Source organism: Chlorocebus sabaeus, chromosome 29 (genome assembly GCF_047675955.1).
Source record: "Chlorocebus sabaeus isolate Y175 chromosome 29, mChlSab1.0.hap1, whole genome shotgun sequence".
Taxonomy (NCBI): Eukaryota; Metazoa; Chordata; class Mammalia; order Primates; family Cercopithecidae; genus Chlorocebus; species Chlorocebus sabaeus.
The window spans coordinates 20,748,006-20,766,421 of record NC_132932.1 but is presented as its reverse complement, the minus strand read 5'-3'; the positions used below and the strand labels follow the sequence as shown (position 1 = coordinate 20,766,421).

Sequence of the window (18,416 nt, the reverse complement as noted above, 5' to 3'; positions counted from 1 at the left end):
ACCACCAACATATGTGTAACTCTGGATGACTCACTATATTTAAGTTTAGATTAATGAAAATTGTTGACTGTGGTAAACTTTTCCTTCCCATTTCACGTGAAGAACAAGGTAGAAAGTGTCATTATGCAGGAATAATGTTTTCTGCAAGTTTTAAGAGAATGTCTCAATTCCCTTTTCTTTCTCCTCTGAAACTACCGTATCCTATGAACTATATGGCAGGCAATAACTTCCTAATCTCAGACTGGCACTATATAATATTAGAGCAAGAAGGATCTTCAGATATGACCTAGCATCAAATCTCTCTCATTTTTCCATTCTGGAAATCTTGGTCCAGAGGGTCAAACTAGTATCTCCCAAGTTGCTCAGTGAGATAATGGCACACCTAGGAAGACAAAGAACCCTTGATTTTCACTTAGTACCTTGTGTTCTCTGCAGAGAGTAAAATTGATCATTGGTGAGTTATTAACCAGTGTCCAGTCACATGCTGCTACTTTATGTTCACTTTGGGCTTTCAGGAAAAAATACTTAGTAGCAGAAGATGAGCCCCACCCGTATCCCCACACCCCCACAAAAATATTCACTGGCCTTTGGTGTTCTGTTTGGGTCTTCAGCATCCCCCACTAGATGGTGTCCTAATTCAGAAACTTTGCTGTGAGACTCCAGACGGGCTTCTGCCCTAACTAGAACTGAAGCAGCCACAGTGTTGACCCATAAGAATGCTTAAACAATTTGGTAAGGTGCTAGATCTTGTAGTTAAGTAAATCAAATGAAAATTTAATTCATGAACACAAATGCTATAGCTAAATTAAGATGTATAAAGTATTTTTATATTTCATTTTCTGGAATCTTTAAGAATTGCATGTTGGGCCTGTGGCATGAGACAGACTAAAAGCACCGGTTGTTTTTAAAGAATCTGGTACCCTTTGTGTGGATAGAGGGCAGGACGGAGGCTGCAGAGAGAAAGGAGAGAGAATTAATACTGTAAGTAACTACTGTTAAGTAGTATGACTGTAAATAATAAAATATTTTACTACAGGTTCCCCAAATTAAAGGAAAAGGGAAATAAATTCAGAACCCCCTTTAAATTTGTAACTCTCAGCTCTGGTTTAGATATGAAATGATTGGTTGCTGTATTTCAAAATCCTAGCAGAATTACTGTTCACTGGTTCCAGATGTTTTTGATAAAAACTTGGAGTTGTCACATCAACTGCAAAAGCACAAGACTGCAGATTCTGTCTTCTGTTGGGGAGTGCTGAGCAGATCCAGAGGGGAAAGCAACACAGACTCTTTTCTCCACCCAGAGCATTTATTTCCCACCCAGGGTATTTGTCCTCCAAGAAGGAGCAGAATATGTAAAGAATTGTCCTTTTAATATGCAGAAAGAGCAGGAAATCTAGCTTTCCAGCCTGTGGCACAAATCCAGAAGTTAGAAATAAAAAGGTTAGTTCTATATGTCTCAAACAGTAATCTAGGCTCTTTCAGAAAATTATATTATTTTGAAACAATTTTCCCTCTCCTATAAACTTCCTGAAGACAGACACCTTGTTACCTATTTCTTTTGCTTGCCTCCACTAGGAGTCACAGAATATCTGTTAGATTGATATAGATTATCTGCATGTAAGTCACTGGACAGGGTTAGGGTAGAAAAGCTTTTTTTTTTTTTTTTTTTTTGAGGTGGAGTCTCCCTCTGTTGCTAGGCTGGAGTGCAGTGGCACGATCTTGGCTCACTGCAACCTCCGCCTCTCCAGGTTTAAAGGATTCTCCTGCCTCAGCCTCCCGAGTAGTTGAGACTACAGGCATATGACACCATGCCCGACTAATTTTTGTATTTTTAGTAGAGACAGGGTTTCACCATGTTGGCCAGGATCTTGATCTCTTGACCTCATGATCCGCCTGCCTTGGCCTCCCAAAGTGTTGGGATTACAGGCATGAGCCACCGCGCCGGGCCGGTAGGAAGGTTTTAATGGTGATTAAACCATCTCTGATCCCTAGAGAGACATGCCTGGGAATCTTGGAAGCAGGAATCATTTGATTCTAATTAAAACAGAAGGGAGTGGCAGTGAGGAACAAACCATATTTCGGACAGAGGGGAGGCAGCTCTGTGTTCAAAAAAAGAAGAAGGGCGAGTTCTACATTCTAGCTTGGTGAAAGCTTTTACAGAAAAGATAATAAACTATCAGTTTGTCTATACATTCAAGCCTAAAGGCTCTTTCTGTCTGTGCCCTAGACCACATAGTTTGGAAATATTTGTAAATCTCTGGTCAGGTTCTCATGCTTTTGATAAGCCAGAGCAAGAATTTTATTTACAACTTTTAAATCTCTGTCAGATCGTCTTGTTTCTACTGTTTTCTAGTCTCATTTGTAATGAAAAGCAACATCTGTTTCACTGCACATGTTGGTACCACTAAGAGCCAAGGCTCACTGGTGGCATGAGAAGGGGAGGGGTTGTCCACCTTCATTCCTCAGATGAACCAGTGAGGAATAGGGAGATAAAACCTTACGGCTTTTATTTCGGATTAAAGCCTGTAGCTGTGGTGTATTAACAGAAAGTTGAGGAAAATGTTTGCACTCTTCTTAGCAGGGTTTGCTGTTTCCCTCCTTTAAGCTGGTCAGCGACTTGAATACCTGGCCTGAGGACACGGCTGATCTATACCCTTTTTCTATACCTGAAAAACCTTTTCACCAACTTTGTTTGCAATGTCAACAGAAATATAGGTGTTAAATCTCTCCTCTCCTCTTCTGTTGTGGTATTTGAGCCCCTGCTTTCACAGCCTAGCTAAGGACTACTCTGGCCAACTCAAGGAAAATGTCAGCAGCTCCTAGAAAGAGAAATCTTTTTTTTTTAATCCCTTCTTTTGTTTCTTCACTCCTTTCTGCTTTTTGCTCCCCTCAGTTCCTCATCCTTTTCCCTCCCAAATCGTTTATGATCCAAGTAAGAGAGTGTCTCAGGTGAGAGAATGCATTCTGAAGTAAGTCGGTCCCCGAGAATGTTAGGATGGGGACTAGAAGGGTGTGGAATAGTAAGAAAACAGGCAAATGAAGTAGCAGACCCACATTCAAGACCCAGTTAGTGTGCATAGAAACATTGAAGGAGAAGTCTCAGCCAGACAGCTATGCTTAGTCACAACAAATATTAACATATCCAGAACTCCTTTGTCCACTCCTTTTCCTTTTCATTTTCTTTAAATCTAACTCCATCATCCCTTCTCCCTCCCCCAAAATAAAGCTTAACTCTTGATAATTTTTAAACCTTATCAGACACATTTGTAGCCACGTCTTGATCCTAGAGACATAACTGCAATATTTGGCTAACATTTTTCTCATGTTAAATCATTGCCTTGCATTTGGCAGGGAGGTACAGTGTATGCTTTGGGTAGTTTCAGTTTTCTGTACCTTGGGAGTTTACACTCCATTGTAAGTCCATTGTACACACTTGTGGTGTTTAGTATAACACCCCCCTTCCTTTATTAGCATACTACTCTGACATCAAAGAACTGAGCTGCATCTTGCAATGCCTGACAAAGCCTTTTTCATAGGGGTGGGAGGAGGAGGAGGAGGAAGAAGAAGCGGGTTGGAAAAGGAAGCCTTGTTTTTCTCTTCGTCTGTAGATGAATCATGTTCCCACAACTGCAATTGGGTTTTCAAACCTCCAAGGCAGAGCTGAAAGGGCAAGCAGTGACGTTCCTGAGAGAGAAGGAAAAGGGAGGAGGAGGCTGGCTAGGGAGGGAGGGAGGGAGAGAGGGAGTACTGCAGGAGTGGTCTTTTTTTTTTTCCCCCTTTTACTCTGCTGTCCTTAGAGATTTTCAACTTAAATCAAAACCAAGTCCCACTGCCTGGTGAGCAAGAGACAGACTCTAAAGACTTTGCTTTGAAAAGCATCTCCCAGCTTCTACTTTTTTCTCTTTAAGGAAAAGTAGATTTTCTTTGTCTTTGTTTTTGTTTTAAGCAAGAACAGAATCTAATGACTTTTTTCATGTCATCGCTTTGAAATAGCGTCGTCTTCCTTTCTTTCTCTCCCTCTTCCTGGCAAAGTATATACTGGATTTTTATTGCCTTCTTGGGTTTTTTCCCCTACGTGTATCAGCCGTTATGCTTGGCCAGTTTATTCTTAATTTTTTTACGGGAGTCGTTGCCAGTGATGGAAACGCTGTTTGCTTCTCTTTCAGTCAAGATCTGCACAAAGTATAGCATTAGGGGATATTTGTTGTTTATATTATGAGTTCTACAGTCATCTTTTCAGCACTCTGAAGTTACCAGCAAGTTCTCAGTCAGTTCAAGGAATTGGATTATCTTTGATTTCTTTTTAATTCATTGTTTTTGACCCCTTTGAGAGTTTTTATATAGAAAGGAATCTGGAAGGCAGAGATCTCCTCCACCTCACCGTGAGAAATTTGGAACTAAGGACTCGCACTGGTTCCCAAGTTAACGGTGGATATACTTCCTGCATTTTCTCTGTACTTTTCTGCATTTGAGCAAAATGTATGAACGGCACAAGAGGCGCTACAGCCTCTGTGACATCTCCAAGGTGGACAGGACTGTGGACGTGGTGTTGCTGAAGGTAAGGGGGGCCGCACCTCATGCATTTTGAAGCTCTGCAGGCTGTTTTAGTGCTTTGAACCCAGTAGCCATGTCCCTGGCCCTCTTGTATTGGGAGAAAGGCTGAGAAATCTGTGTACAATGGAGGATGAAGGGTGATTGTAAGCCTCTTAAAGGAGTATCTGAACAGGAAGCAGTAGGTGCTTGGGAATCAGCATTGGACTACTTACTGTTGAGATGTGATTTTACTTGCATTAAAATGGATTCTTATGCTTGGGAGCACCTCATACTGTTGAAAATCACAGAGGGAGAAATTCACCTTCCAAGTTGCTCTGTTTGGCCTTCTGTCTCTGTCACCCCTCCGCCCCCAGACTCCACCCCCATCTGCCTGGTCTCTTTCTCTGGCAGTCTCTCTCTCTGCCTCTGTCTTTTAAGTATTTCTGTCTTTTGTCTGAGTCTTTTCTGTTTTTCTGCTACGGTCTCACTCAATTCTTTAGGGGAAAGATAGGCAACATTTATTTCTTTTGGAAGGATTTCCAATAAACCTATTTATTAAGGTGGCAGAGCTGACATTTTTGGCTTGGTTTGACTGCTTTTTGGAGGTAACTTCTGACTTTGTTGATAGCTGTATTTGTTTGTGTTCTCAGCATTAGTGATGTTTGGTGTCTAAGCAGGATGGGGGCGGAGACTCTGAATAGCTAATTGCTCACAGAAGGCATCCTTGAATCTAAAATTAGTAAAAACTCCTCCAGCCGGTAAGATGAGAGTCTGGGAATGTTGGACAGCTCAAAGAGCACTTTTTGGAAATTTAGCAGTTTTCTGGCAAAGGCAGGGGAAATTGGAACTCAACCAAGCGCTTCATAGATGACGGAAAGAACCCCAGTATCTGAACTTTTGAGGCTGTATGTGGAGTTGAGGGTGATTTTAACCAAAGTGGAAATACATTGCCCTGGTCAAGGAAATAGTGGACCTATTTTATTGATTTATCTATTCAGTTTATTACTTGGGTCTTTTTGATTTTCTTTGCTCGAGTGAGGCTAAGGAATGGGCTCAGAAGGCTAGACACAAAAAGCAACGAAATGCCATGTTGGGCAGGGCACTAGGTAGAGTAGTTGTGATTTGTGGTAGAGTGTTGTAAGTGTCTCTCCATAATCATTATCAGGTGGTTGACTTGCTGGGCCTCGGCTGCAAGCAGTTGGTAACTTGTTGTTTTGAAATTGTTCCAAGATATTATTCATTTTGGGTTCTCTGAAATGTGATTTTCTCTGTGAGATCACAGTGATGTTTAAAAATTTTTGTCCTCATATGATGTATTTAGGAGAATCTCATTTTTAGGATCTTTTTGTGCGTGATACCCTATGATTTTGCCTGCGGGTGGGGAGAAAGATAAAAAGAAAATCTGAGTATCACAAGAAATATTGAACATTTAAAGTAATGCTAAAATATATAATACTTTATACTCTAGGTGGGCATGGAAAGCCTTTGCGAATGGAGCTAAATCAGTACAGGCTTATTGGCCTCAGAGTTGCTGTTTTATAGTTTTAACGAAGCACCTCCATATACGTTTCTTAATTCGAGACTTGCCAGGCAGTTACTTTTTACCCCATATTTATATGAAGAGCCCGAGGGTTTTCTTGAGCATGGTGAGGGGTATGAAGAACTTGAGTGACAAGAATGTGGTTTTTTGTTTTTTTTCCCCCACAAACCTACAACTAATAAAAGTGTTTGTTTGTACTATCCTGCCCAATAAATAATAAAAAATTTTCATTAGAAAAAACTTCACTTCTCAGAAAGTAGTCATTAGTAAATAAACACCAGGAGTCCTGAAAACACCCTGTTTCCAGTTTAAAATGAGATGGGGACGTTTGTTGTTAGTTTCTTTGCTTTGGAGATGGAGAAGACAACATCATTGAGAGCTGTAAACTTAAAGAAACCTAAGTACCTATCCCATGCGAGCCACGGGGTACAGTCTTTATCCTATTATTGCTTAAAGGTAGATAATAAATAGAGAAATTTATAGTACAAACCGTTGTAATTGATTTGCAAGAAATGAGTAGGGTGCTGTGTAGTGGGCAGAACTATTTCAGATAGAATGGTCTTTGGACAGAAGATCTTTTCGAGATGCAGACATTTAAAAAGCTGATCTCCAGAGGATGGAAAGACATTAGCTATGCTAAGGAAGAGCTCTCTAGAAAGAATGAACAGCAAATACATGGCCCTGAGGAAGGAAGGAGCACACAGGGCCATTGTGGCGGATGGGAGCCCCTTGAGTAGAAAGTGGGGTAGCAGGATGAGAAGGCCAGAGCCAGAGGTGGGACCTGGAAGAGCAGGGCCTTGACAGCCGTGGGGAGGATGCCTTACCTCTCAGTGTACGTGTTGAAAAGATTATCCTGGGAGTAATTGGTTAGCCTGCCGTTATGATAGCACAGGCAGAATAAGAGGGTTTTGTGGTCTGAAGTGGGAAGACGTGAATGGATATGAGACACAGGCATTTAATGTTTACATTCCTACTCTTTGTCTCATTTTACGTATGGGAAAACAGATTTGTGTAGTTAATAACTTTCCCAGTGCCTCACATCTCATATGTAATTGATAATTACATATGAGTGCAGTCCCAGGTTGGACTGTTTCAAAGTCCATGTTTTTCTTGCTATCCTAGACCTCTTTTTTGAGTCGATCAATTCCTTTTATTACATGAATATATATATTAGCTTTTATTGATATATACATATGTGTTCTTTTTCTATCTTAGACTTTTGGTCTCTTCTTTCTCAGTGCAGGAATTCCTTCTACAATACTTAGGACAGGTACACCATGGCATATAAGTTCATTTTGTCCCATGATTTTTAGCAAAGTTTTCTCACAATTCTAAAAAACCATTTGGTAGGGTTCTTCAATTATTTCTACAAAATTATTTTGAATTTCAGTATTTTCTATTAGTGTTTTAAAAAAATAGTTATGTTGGGTGCCACATAAATTCTCAAGCCGTCATGTACATGTTCTCCACTTTTATCTATGGAAGTTTGTTTTTTTGTACTAAGGAGTCTGTCACTTTTATCTGTTCATTAATACTATCTAAACACTCAAAACGTTTGTTGGTTAAATGAGTTTATCTTTGTAAGTATGGATTCATAAGCATCATGTTATATAAATTGTGTTTAACAGATGAGATGAAATGTGGCAGTAATTACAGAGTTTAATTTGTGAGCCTGTCACTTTGGTATTCCACATTTACAACTCCAGTCCCTCCCATTGGCATCCTAATAATTCACTGTAGATTAGCTTCAACGTTCTCATTCTGTGTTATGTACCCACACTTTCTTTGGCTTCTTCTGCATTCTGCCCTGATTCCTTTGGTAGTTCTGCATAGTTTCATGGTAGCTTTTCTGTATCAAGACCTTCTTGTAAGATTTCGCTGAGGCTGGATATGCTAGTGTTGTCCTCACATCAGCTCTTCTGTCCCATCATCAACCCCCAACACCTCTGAAATATTACCTCTATTCTGAACTTTTTCTAAGTAATAAAACCTAAGTTGATAGTATTCCTTGGTCACCCACTCGTTTGTTCCCCAGCGTAATATACACATACCCATTCCTGTTCCTCTGTATATGACATTCCCCCATTTCTCCTTTCCTTGATGTATGCATGACTTCTGACTCTTACAGTATGTGGTTGGTAACTGTGAATCTATGCTAAAAATGGGGTATGAAAGAATTGTAATTGTTGGCATGGGCCCTTTGGTACCAACATGCCCATTTTTCTTAGCATCCTTCAAAAAGCTAGTGTTGACTTCGGAAGTTGGTGACTGATGGGAGCTTTCAACCAATTGAGTTCAGTAGCTAACTTTAGCTCATGGTGAGCATTACTAGAGGACAGCAGGTATCAGAAACTGACTGTAAAATTAGCGTACCAAAAGGAAGCGGGTCAGAATCAAGGATTAACTGCTGATTTACATGGCTTTTAGCCTGGGCCACTGCTGTTTTACTAATTTTGTAACTTTGGGTACCTGGAAAAATACTGCCTTTTAATAGTAATGTGATTCTTCTTGTTACTGATGATTTATAGAGAGTATTTTGTAGGCAGCAATTCAGAATGTTAGCTAAATGGTTAAAAGATTTGCAACCATGTTTTGTGTACATTGAATGAAAATATTTACAGAGGAGGACGATCCCCTCCCCACTCATGATGCTTGGGCAGGCCACACGAGCTCTTCGGCTGAGGCTGAGGAGGAGTAGTCTGTCTCTAATTGTGGCGTCATTTTGCAGAGAAACACACATTCCCTAAAAGTTTGCTTACTGTAAGAGACGTCCACATTGCAGCAAAACAAAAGACATAAGGAAGCTCTGGATTGGAGACAGCCATATTTATAGCCACTCAGATACAGTCCAATTCCCTGAAAAGACTTTGACTCAAGTGTTGGCTTCTATGTCCGGATGGTGGGTTTTTGCTTCCTTTTGTTCAGCCTTGTAGCTCAGGCAGGATCTCCTGAGACAGTTGCAGAGGAAGTAAATATGGGCAGTGGCTGGGAAGGCTGGGTGTAACCATGAGCTGTATTATTAGGATGTTCAGATACGAAGAGTAACAGAAACACTGCCAGAAACAAAGGCAATTCCCTCTCCACTGAAAATATGTACAGCTCTATTTTCTGACTGATGGGAACACATTGTGGGTGTGGTTTAGGGATAATCACAAGGGGTCCGTAGGCTTCGTGTCAGAAATTTAGAAGTTACCTGGATAAGTCTGACATTTCTTCTGAGGTAACTTCCATTATCCTGTATTTCATGTGCACCATAACTCACCAGAGCTTTGGATGCTGAATACCTGTGGTGTCCATGGACTGGTTGTCATGGAGATAGTACGGACAAAGGAAACTAATGACTGTGTTTTTAAGCTAAAGTGTCATAAATGTGATCAGAGCCAAAATGTATGTTTTGGTGACTTGTCTCTCCAAAAGGTATAGATGTTTAATGGTAAAGTCTCTGTTTTCCACAGTTCCAGCTACTTGCTTTTCTGAATCACCCATTCACTTTCCTACCCATTTAGTCAATTGCCCGTCCTATACTTTGTTCACAGCTCAAGATTCCAAAAGGGTAAATCTGAATAGAAAGATACATAATCATCTTCATTTTTCTCTTTAAACTCAAATTATTCACAGTGCCAACACTGATGATTCTTCCTATTCTGTCTCCTAATTCTGCTGATGATCAGAATCTTTTGCCAGGATTTGTCTCAGAACTGACTGAGAAGAGTGTTGATAGTATAAGGAACCAATTTATCTGTTAGTGTGAAAAACCTTAGTCTTTGAATCACATTTGGAAAAGAGACTAACGTGAGAACAAGATCCCTCTAATAAAAAAATGTCTGGTGGCTTTTGATTTCCTGCAGTATATGTTTCAGATGTGGCCAGGCACAGTGGCTCACATCATGCCTGTAACCCCAGCGCTTTAGGAGATTGAGACAGGAGGATCACTTGAGGCCAGGAGTTCAAGACCAGTCCGAGCATCCTAGCAAGACCCCCATTGCTTAAAAAATGGAGCCACATAGTGTGGACTTTAAGTTGCCTTGGTTGTTTGAGTGAGAAAGAAATAGTGGAGTTGTTGATGAATAGAAGAAGCAAGACTAGGACAAATTTACCTGCCACATCAATGATTCTGAAATAGGGCAGAAGGAGGGGGAGATGTTTTGTAATCCACTTTACATCTCTTAAGCAGCTTACTTTATAGTAAGCACAATATTCCTCACACATGAATATGATATGCTTGGTATTGCTATTTCACAGGATGTGGTTGAAAATGCTGATACATGTTTTGACATTCTTTCCACACACAGTACATATGGAGCTTGTCCTCTGGTTAATGACATTGACCATGATTGGTAGTATCTGGCCCAGATTACTGGCTCTGACTCTAACTGTGTGGGCTGCCTGACTACTTTTCTCTAAACAAGCCTGCATCTCCCTAACTGCTGCACATTCATTTCTTAATTGTGATAAAATGTACATACCATAAATTTTAACCATTTTTAGGTATATAGTTCAGTGGCATTAAGTACATTCACATTGTTATATAACCATCCCACCAGCTGTCTCTTCAGAACTTTTCCATATCCCCAAACTGGAATTCTTTACCTGTTAAACACTAACTTCCCATTCTTTTTGCCTGCTAGTTTGGCAACTATCATTCTATTTTCTATCTCTATGAATTTCACTACTTTAGGTACTAAGTGGAGTCATACAACATTTCTCCTTTTGTGACTGTCTTATTTCACTTAGCATAATATCTCCAAGGTTCGCCCATATTATAGCATGTGTCAGAATTTCCTTTTTAGGGCAAAAATAACATTCCATTGTAAGTATATACCGTATTTTGTTTACCCGTTCATCCATCAATTGACATTGGGCTGTTGCCCCCTTTTGGCTATTGCAAATAATGCTATTATGGAACATTGGTATACAAATATCTGTTTGAGTTCCTGCTTGCAGTTCTTTGCATGTATACCCAGAAGTGGAATTGCTGGATCATAAGGTAATTGTATGTTTAATTTTGTTTTTTGAGAAACTGCCATACTGTTTTGTGCAGTGGCTGTACCATTTTACATTCCCACCAGCAATGAACAAGACTTCCAATTTCAACACATCCTCACCAACACTTATTTTCTATCTTTTTCTGTTTAAAAGCCATCCTATTGGATATGAAGTGTTACTTCATTGTGGTTTTGATTTGCATTTCCCAAATGCACACTTACTTTTGTCCTGTTTGTGTTTGTAAGAAGCCAGCAAGTATGAGCTTTCCAAGCCACCCCATCTGCAAATATGTATTATCTACTATGAATGCTACCCTTAGTGTGTCTTTTCTTTTTGCAAGCTCTGCCTTGGCTCTCTTGCACGCTCTTTTCATCCATCACCTCAAGAATAAATGAAGCTAGTGCCAGCCTTTCTCTCAAGCTTCCGAAACCTTGTGTAACCATTTGCAAGACATGTTGTTATTTCAAACTCAACATGGGCAAAGAGGGTACATCATCTTCTTCCCTCTAGATTTCCTATATCTGTTCATTGTGGATCTTTGACCCGTTTTTCTCTCTTACTTATGTGAATTTTGCCCTTTGTACTAACTTTCTGATGTATACCTTTTATGTGCTCCCCAGTCCAGGTATACACTACCTCTAGACTAGACTAGTTCAGGCTCATCCTAACTGGCCTTTGTGTCTCAGATGCCGTATGTTTCCTTCCTCCCTACTCTCCCATTTTATCTGTACACATCTAGAGTTATTGGCCAAGAATAGTACTGATCTTTTTACTGCCTTGCTTGTATGATTGGCAGGGTCCACCCTTGTTAGAGAACAAAGCCTAGATTCATTATAGCTATATCTCCTGTTGTTCTTCCGTGCTCAGTTTACACTTCTGGATACTGTTGGGCTTTTTGTGTTCCTGAAAAACATCAAAAGCAAAAGTCTTTAACCTGGGTTATGAGGCTATGCAAAGAACCGCTGATTGTGACGTAGCATGCATGTCCCTGGTGAGAGTTCCATGGCTTCTTGCAGATTCTCGAAGGAGTCTGTGACGCAAAAGGCTATGAAGTCCAGCTCTGGAGTGTCCTAACTGCTTTGCTCATGTTTTTTTTGTATAGCTAGAATTCCCTGCCTTACCATCTTTCTCTCTCAAGCTTATTGTCCGCTTTTAAAGCCTACCTCATCTACCAACACTTTCATTGAGCTTTTCCCAGATTCTTGAGCAGGAATTATTTTCGTGCTGGGGACTTTCTTTTGTGGATTTTAGCTGTTTGTGTACCTCTTTTATTACACAAATTAATCAGTGTTTCCCAACTTACAGGCCATGGTTTGTGGAGCTATCTCACTGAATCTGATAATCCATAGACTTGTAAGGATGTATGTATATATTTATCATCCTGGGACGTCAAGCCTTTGTAACCCAAGGCATTTTGTATTAAAATTATAAACTGTGGGACCTACTATGCCAAATGTAATCAGAATCATGTCTTTTTCACCTTCCTGTCTATTGCTGTACCTTAACCTGGTTTCTTGCCTAAAGTGAGCACTCCGTCAGTGCTGCTGGCTAGCTGTGTGGATGAGTGTCAGTGTGTAGCTGACAGCAAGATAACTTTAAGAAGCCGCCTTCTGCTAGATTTCCCAATCAGTCCTGGTGCAGAAGCCCTGAATGATCGGAAACCTTACTGTTCTTCAGTGTAGGTTTTACTTTTAAATGTTTGTGAATGAAGCCTAATTCAAAAGAGAGAACTTGCCTGAAAGTGTGCATCATCTCAGATTTGCTTAAGCTTCTTGTGTTCTTAGAGACAGTGAGCCTCCTCAGGACATCATTGTTAGTTAACTGCTGGTGATTAGAACCACAGGATCCTAGTAATTGACAGAGCTGACAACAAACAAACTAGATTTTTTTAGTTACAGCATTTTGATATTTAAAAAAATTGGTGTCCACAGTTTAATATTTTACTTGCGTCATTTCATTAATCCCTTATTTTCTAAATATTTTTGTCTAAATCAACAATGACTATTTTCCAATAAATCTTGAAGATGTGAAATACACTTTGCCAAACTTATTCAATTTAATACTACAAAATTTTGAACAATTATTATTGAATTCTAAGACAAAGTAAAGAATAAGAAGAGGTGGCACAGTGGCTCGAGGTTGTAATCCTAATGCTTTGGGAAGCCGAGGTGGGAGGATTGCTTGAGGCTAGGAATTCAAGACCAGCCTAAGCAACATTGTGAGACCCCTGTCTCTCCAAAATTTTTTTTAAAAAACAGCTGGGCATGGTGGCACATACCTGTAGTCCTAGCTACCCAGGAGGCTGAGACGGGAAGATCACTTGAGCCCAGGAATTTCTACTCCAGCCTGGGGTGACAAAGCTTCTTTTTCTGAAAAGGAAGGAGGGAAAATGAAAGGAGAAAGAAGAAAAAGGGAAAAGAACAAGAAGAGATTCTTGAGGGGGAAATTTGGAAACCTGGAAGTGAGGAAACCTTGGGTCCTCTGTTTGAAATACTTATTACTTTCATCAAATTACTTTGCCTCCTTTGGCCTCAGGTTTTTTATGGGTCTAATGAAGGGAGACAGGGCTGTAATCCTAAAGGAATCTCTCCACTGTTTTCTTCAGAATCACTGAGGATAACGAATTCAAAAATTATTCATTAAGCATCCACCATGAACCATGCACTTATTACTCATTGCGGAGACCTGTTAAATAGATGCGATTTTGTTCTCGGGAAGCTTGTGGTCTTTTGAGCAGATAAAGCTGTAAATACAATATGGTTCATATACATGTATGTGCTCCACAGATCACCAAGCCTCACTGAGTGTGTTTTCTTCCTCTCTAAAATGGCAACATGCCTTCTCACGGGTCTGTAAAAAGGTCAAATCTATGGGATGGTACTTTAAAGTATCATGAATCGAGAAATATGAGTTCTTTCATAACCCTTTTTTTTTTTTTTTTTGTGGAGACAGTGTCTGGCTGTGTCGCCCAGGCTGTAGTGCAGTGGTGCTGTCTGGCTCACTGCAACCTCCACCTCCCTGGCTCAAGCCAGCCTCCCACCTCAGCCTCCTGAGTAGCTGGGATTACAGGTGCTCACAACCATGTCCATCTAATTTTTGTATATTTTGTGGAGACAGGGTTTTGCCATGTTGCCCAGGCTGGTCTTGAACTCCTGAGCTCACAGTTGCCAAATTCAGTAACTTCTTTTTGTTTTGTATCTGCTTTGACTTCTCTGCTGCAGCTTTTGTGACGCTCTAATCTCCCGAGTTCTCTGGCTCTTAGACACTGGTGTGTGCCATCTCTGACTTCTCTGTTCTGTTTTACACACACACACACACACACACACACACACACACGCACACATATACAGTATGAAGTAAAATGGCAAGTTGTTATTCTGGCCCAGTGTCTCTGTATATATAACATTTGTGACCCAACCAGAATTATATGTAGCACTGAAAATACTGTATGCAATATAGTGTTCCATTCACTGTCATTCCCATCTCTGTTAATTACAGCATGCATTGTCCAAGTGAACACACATTTCATTGTCTGCTATGCAAGATGCTATGGTAGGCTTATTGACCAACCTAACATTTTCACATCTCACATGTAATCTGTGAGTTCTTTGAGGACAATGTTTTACTGCTTTTGTTTTTAAGGCTTGGTACAGTGTTTATTATATAGAAGATACTTAACACAGTTTTTAAAAAATAGAAAAAGGACAGAAACATCCCAGCATGGCGAGCATTACATCTTCACACTATCTTCCTTTTCTAGAAAGTAACAATAGATTTTAAAATATTTTCCGTTAAAAAAACAAACTCAGGATGAGCACCTGTGTCACACCTACTGTGGTAGGTGCAATAAAAAAGATAACAAAAATAGGTGTTGACAAGAATGTAGAAAAATTGCTGAATGGTACAGCCACGTTGGAAAACAGTCTGACATCTCCTTAAAGTATTAAACATAAAGTTGTCATCTATAACACCCAGCAGTTCCAGTCCTACATATATGCCCAGGAGAATTGAAAACATGTCCACACAAAAACTCTGAATGTTCATAGTAGCATCATTCATCACAGTCAGAAAGTGGGGGGGGTGGGGGGGGGGAACACAAAACCAGATCTCCCATCAACTGATGCATAGATAAGTAAAATGTGGATATATCCATACAGTGGAATATTATTTGGAAATAAAAGAAGTAAAGTACTGTTACATGCTTCAACATGGGTGAACCTTGGAAACATTTTGCTAAGTGAAAGAACCCAGCATGAAAGACCAAATAATGTATGACTCTATTTGTATGCAATGTCCTGAATAAGCAAATCTGTAGAGAGAGAAATAGATTCGTGGCTCTCTAGGCACTAGGGGACAGAGGATGGGGGTGAGGCATGACTACTAATGGATATAAGGTTTCTTTTTGTCAAGATAAAAATGTTTAAAATTACGTAGTGGTGATGGTTACACAATTCTATGAATATACTAGTACTATTGAATTATATACGTTAAACGGGCCAGTTTTCTAATATATGAATTACATCTCAATAAAGATGTTAAAATGCAAAATAATACACACATTTTCTCTCTCTCTCTCTCTCACACACACATACACACACACACACACACACACACACACACACACAATGCAATGTGGCATTTTGGATGGGATCCTGGAACAGAAAGAGAACACTAGTGGGAAAACAAGCGAAATCCAAATAAAGTCTGGAGTTTACTTAATAGTAATGTACCAGTGTTGGTTTCTTAGTATTGACAACTGTGCCATGGTTATGTAAGATTTTAAAGTTGGAGAAACCGGTGAGGAAGGGAGTGGGGATAAACGGGAACTTTCTGTGCTGTCTTTGCAACTTAAAGTTATTTCTACTTTTTATGTATACTATTTTTTTATCAGCCTGAAGTTACAAAATAAGTTTATCGAGATAAATTTTTTTAAATAAAATAAATATATAACTATTGAAGAAAATTTGGGAAACTTCAGGAAAGTTAAAAGGAATGTAAGTTGTCTCTTTGTGGTCATTCAGACATATCCACCCAATTGAAAATAGATTAGGAGATCACACAAGTGTAACGTGTCAAGAGATTTTTGGCTGCAACTGTGTGTAAAATTTTTAATACTATATAGTATATACTAATTGTTAAGAATGTGGTGGATCTGAGATTTTACTGTACTTACAAGCTGGCAAGTTAACTTACATCCTGACACAGTTTCTTGGGTGCTGGCTGAAGTCATGGGATTCTAGGGTCAGAGACAGATAAATGTGTTACTCATTGCATAGCCAGCAGCATCAGCATCACCTTCTTGTTAGTTCTCCTTGCTTCCTAAGCCCCATGCAGGCAACACAAAGGGGTCCAGGTTGATGCTGTGTCACAGCTGAGAAATCTAAACCTGAAGAAACCTGAATTTTTATACAGTGGACAGTAAGCCTGTGTGACCTTTGCCCTTGACTGAGACATTATCTTTATTATACTGGACAGAAACAAACCTGCCCTTTGCTTTGGAAGGAATTAATATTTTTATCTTTTAAGGATATTTGATATGCAAACAGTCTTGAAAAAGATAGTCTAGAATAAAAGGGCCATCAGGGCTTTTGCAGACAAGACCTGCAGAAATGCAAGAGGGACATGGAGAATTGTTTCCCAACATGAATATGTTCTCATGACTGTTACTCAGAAATCAGTATATTTACTTAAAGATATTTAACTTTAATTTTGTTCTAGTAGTGTGTGTTTATTGTATATAATTTTGTAAAATGTGAAACTCACTTTATGTAACACATGCGCCTAAAATGACAGGAAAAGTATAGAGAGTCTTAGTCGCTTGCATATTCAAGGCAAATAATGTTCACTTTACTCATTGGCTATGGAATGACATGTAGTATTGAGAAGGTAATGAAAAGTATTCTAAGAAATATAAATTTTTTTTTTTTTTTTTTTGAAACAGGGTCTTGCTCTGTTGCCAAGCTGGAGTGCTGTGGCCCGATTTCGGCTCACTGCAGCCTCTGATTCCCTGGTTCAAGCGATTCTCCTGTCTCAGCCTCCCTAGTAGCTGGGATTACAGGCACGTGCCACCACACCCAGATAATTTTTGTATTTTTTTAGTAGAGACGGTTTCACTATGTTGGCCAGGATAGTCTTGAACTCCTGACCTTGTGATCCCCCTGCCTCAGCCTCCTAAAGTGCTGGGATTGCAGGCATGAGCCATCGCGCCCAGTAGAAATAGAATTTTAATAGGGTTTTCTAAAATGTTGGCCAAAAAACTTGTTGAAGGTCATGGTAGGAGACAGTAATATGGTAATTCGTAGTCGTTCATTTCCAGATTCTTTACTTGTCACTGAAGGATCGTCTGAGCTCTTTTATTTCTGTTAACTATCTAAATTTGTTGCTGTATTCATGCGGCCTCTTCTTATTACAGGAATAATGGTGGGGGGGGGGGGGGGGGAGTAATTTTTTCCCTTCCAGCTTAAAAGTGTAGTTTTGTATTGCAGTACAGTGGTTCTATTAGCAGATAAACTTATTTCACAATAAGCAAAATTTGGCTCATTTCAAATGAAATGCAGTTTGAAATTAAGAGAAAATTCTCTGAATGAGTTTTTTTTTGTTTTTTTTTTTAAGAAAATGTGTTGTTTCAATTCTTTGAAAGATGTGGATAGGGTGTTGGTAAAGTTACAGAATTTGTGGTTACTTCCTTATTGTGCACACCTTAAAGTACATTTCAGAAAGAATATTTTTTAATATGTGTAATCCCAGGGCACCTGCTGAAGATTCAGTTCCATTCAGGAGTACTTTTAAATTTTTGGCATCATTTTGTAACACACCAGGAACTGAAACCGTGATGGCCCCTGGTTCCTGCTGTTTTTCCTCTGTAATAGTAAAATAGATGAACAGAGCAAATGATAAAGTGTTTTGTTTTATGTGGTTCTAGTTTGCCTGGTTATTTGCAAGCAGTTTAATTCTTTTCATTTGTTTTGTTGTCAAACAGTTATAATTTGACAAAATGTCCTCTAGCTTTCTGCCTTCTGCCTTCTGCCACTTAGCGTATACAGTAAAACTGTTGATCTTTAACAGCAGAAGAGTTTAATATCTTCTCACTGAAGTGATCAGAAATATATTTTAGAGGTTATTGAATAAAAGCAAGGCTTCTGTCTTTGAGCATACAAATATTCACAACTACTTGGTAGTTTGTTTAGATATTTCCACTCATATTATTTAGAATTACATCTGAGTATGTCAGTTTTAATGATTAAAGGGTTATAATGTTAAGGTGCTTGGGAATTGTGAAGACTAAAATTAATTTTATATTTTATGCTTCTGTTTTTGAGAATGTATTTGTTTTCAGCTTTATTCTGGTATAAATTTC

At 39.4% G+C, this 18,416-nt stretch overlaps 1 protein-coding gene across 15 annotated transcripts in view; it reads left to right on the top strand.

Annotated features, from left to right (window-relative positions):
* AKAP13 (A-kinase anchoring protein 13) overlaps window positions 1-18,416 on the top strand; it is a 353,478-nt gene that overhangs the window by 224,109 nt on the left and 110,953 nt on the right. Inside the window, exon 1 of one of the 15 annotated variants that reach the window (XM_007990296.3) lies at window positions 3,812-4,558. The exons of the other annotated variants lie outside the window; for them this stretch is intronic. Coding sequence (XP_007988487.3) covers window positions 4,478-4,558 — 81 coding nt within the window. The 5' untranslated portion in view covers window positions 3,812-4,477. Of the gene's footprint in view, window positions 1-3,811; window positions 4,559-18,416 lie in introns of those variants that run through there. 15 annotated transcript variants of the gene reach the window in all.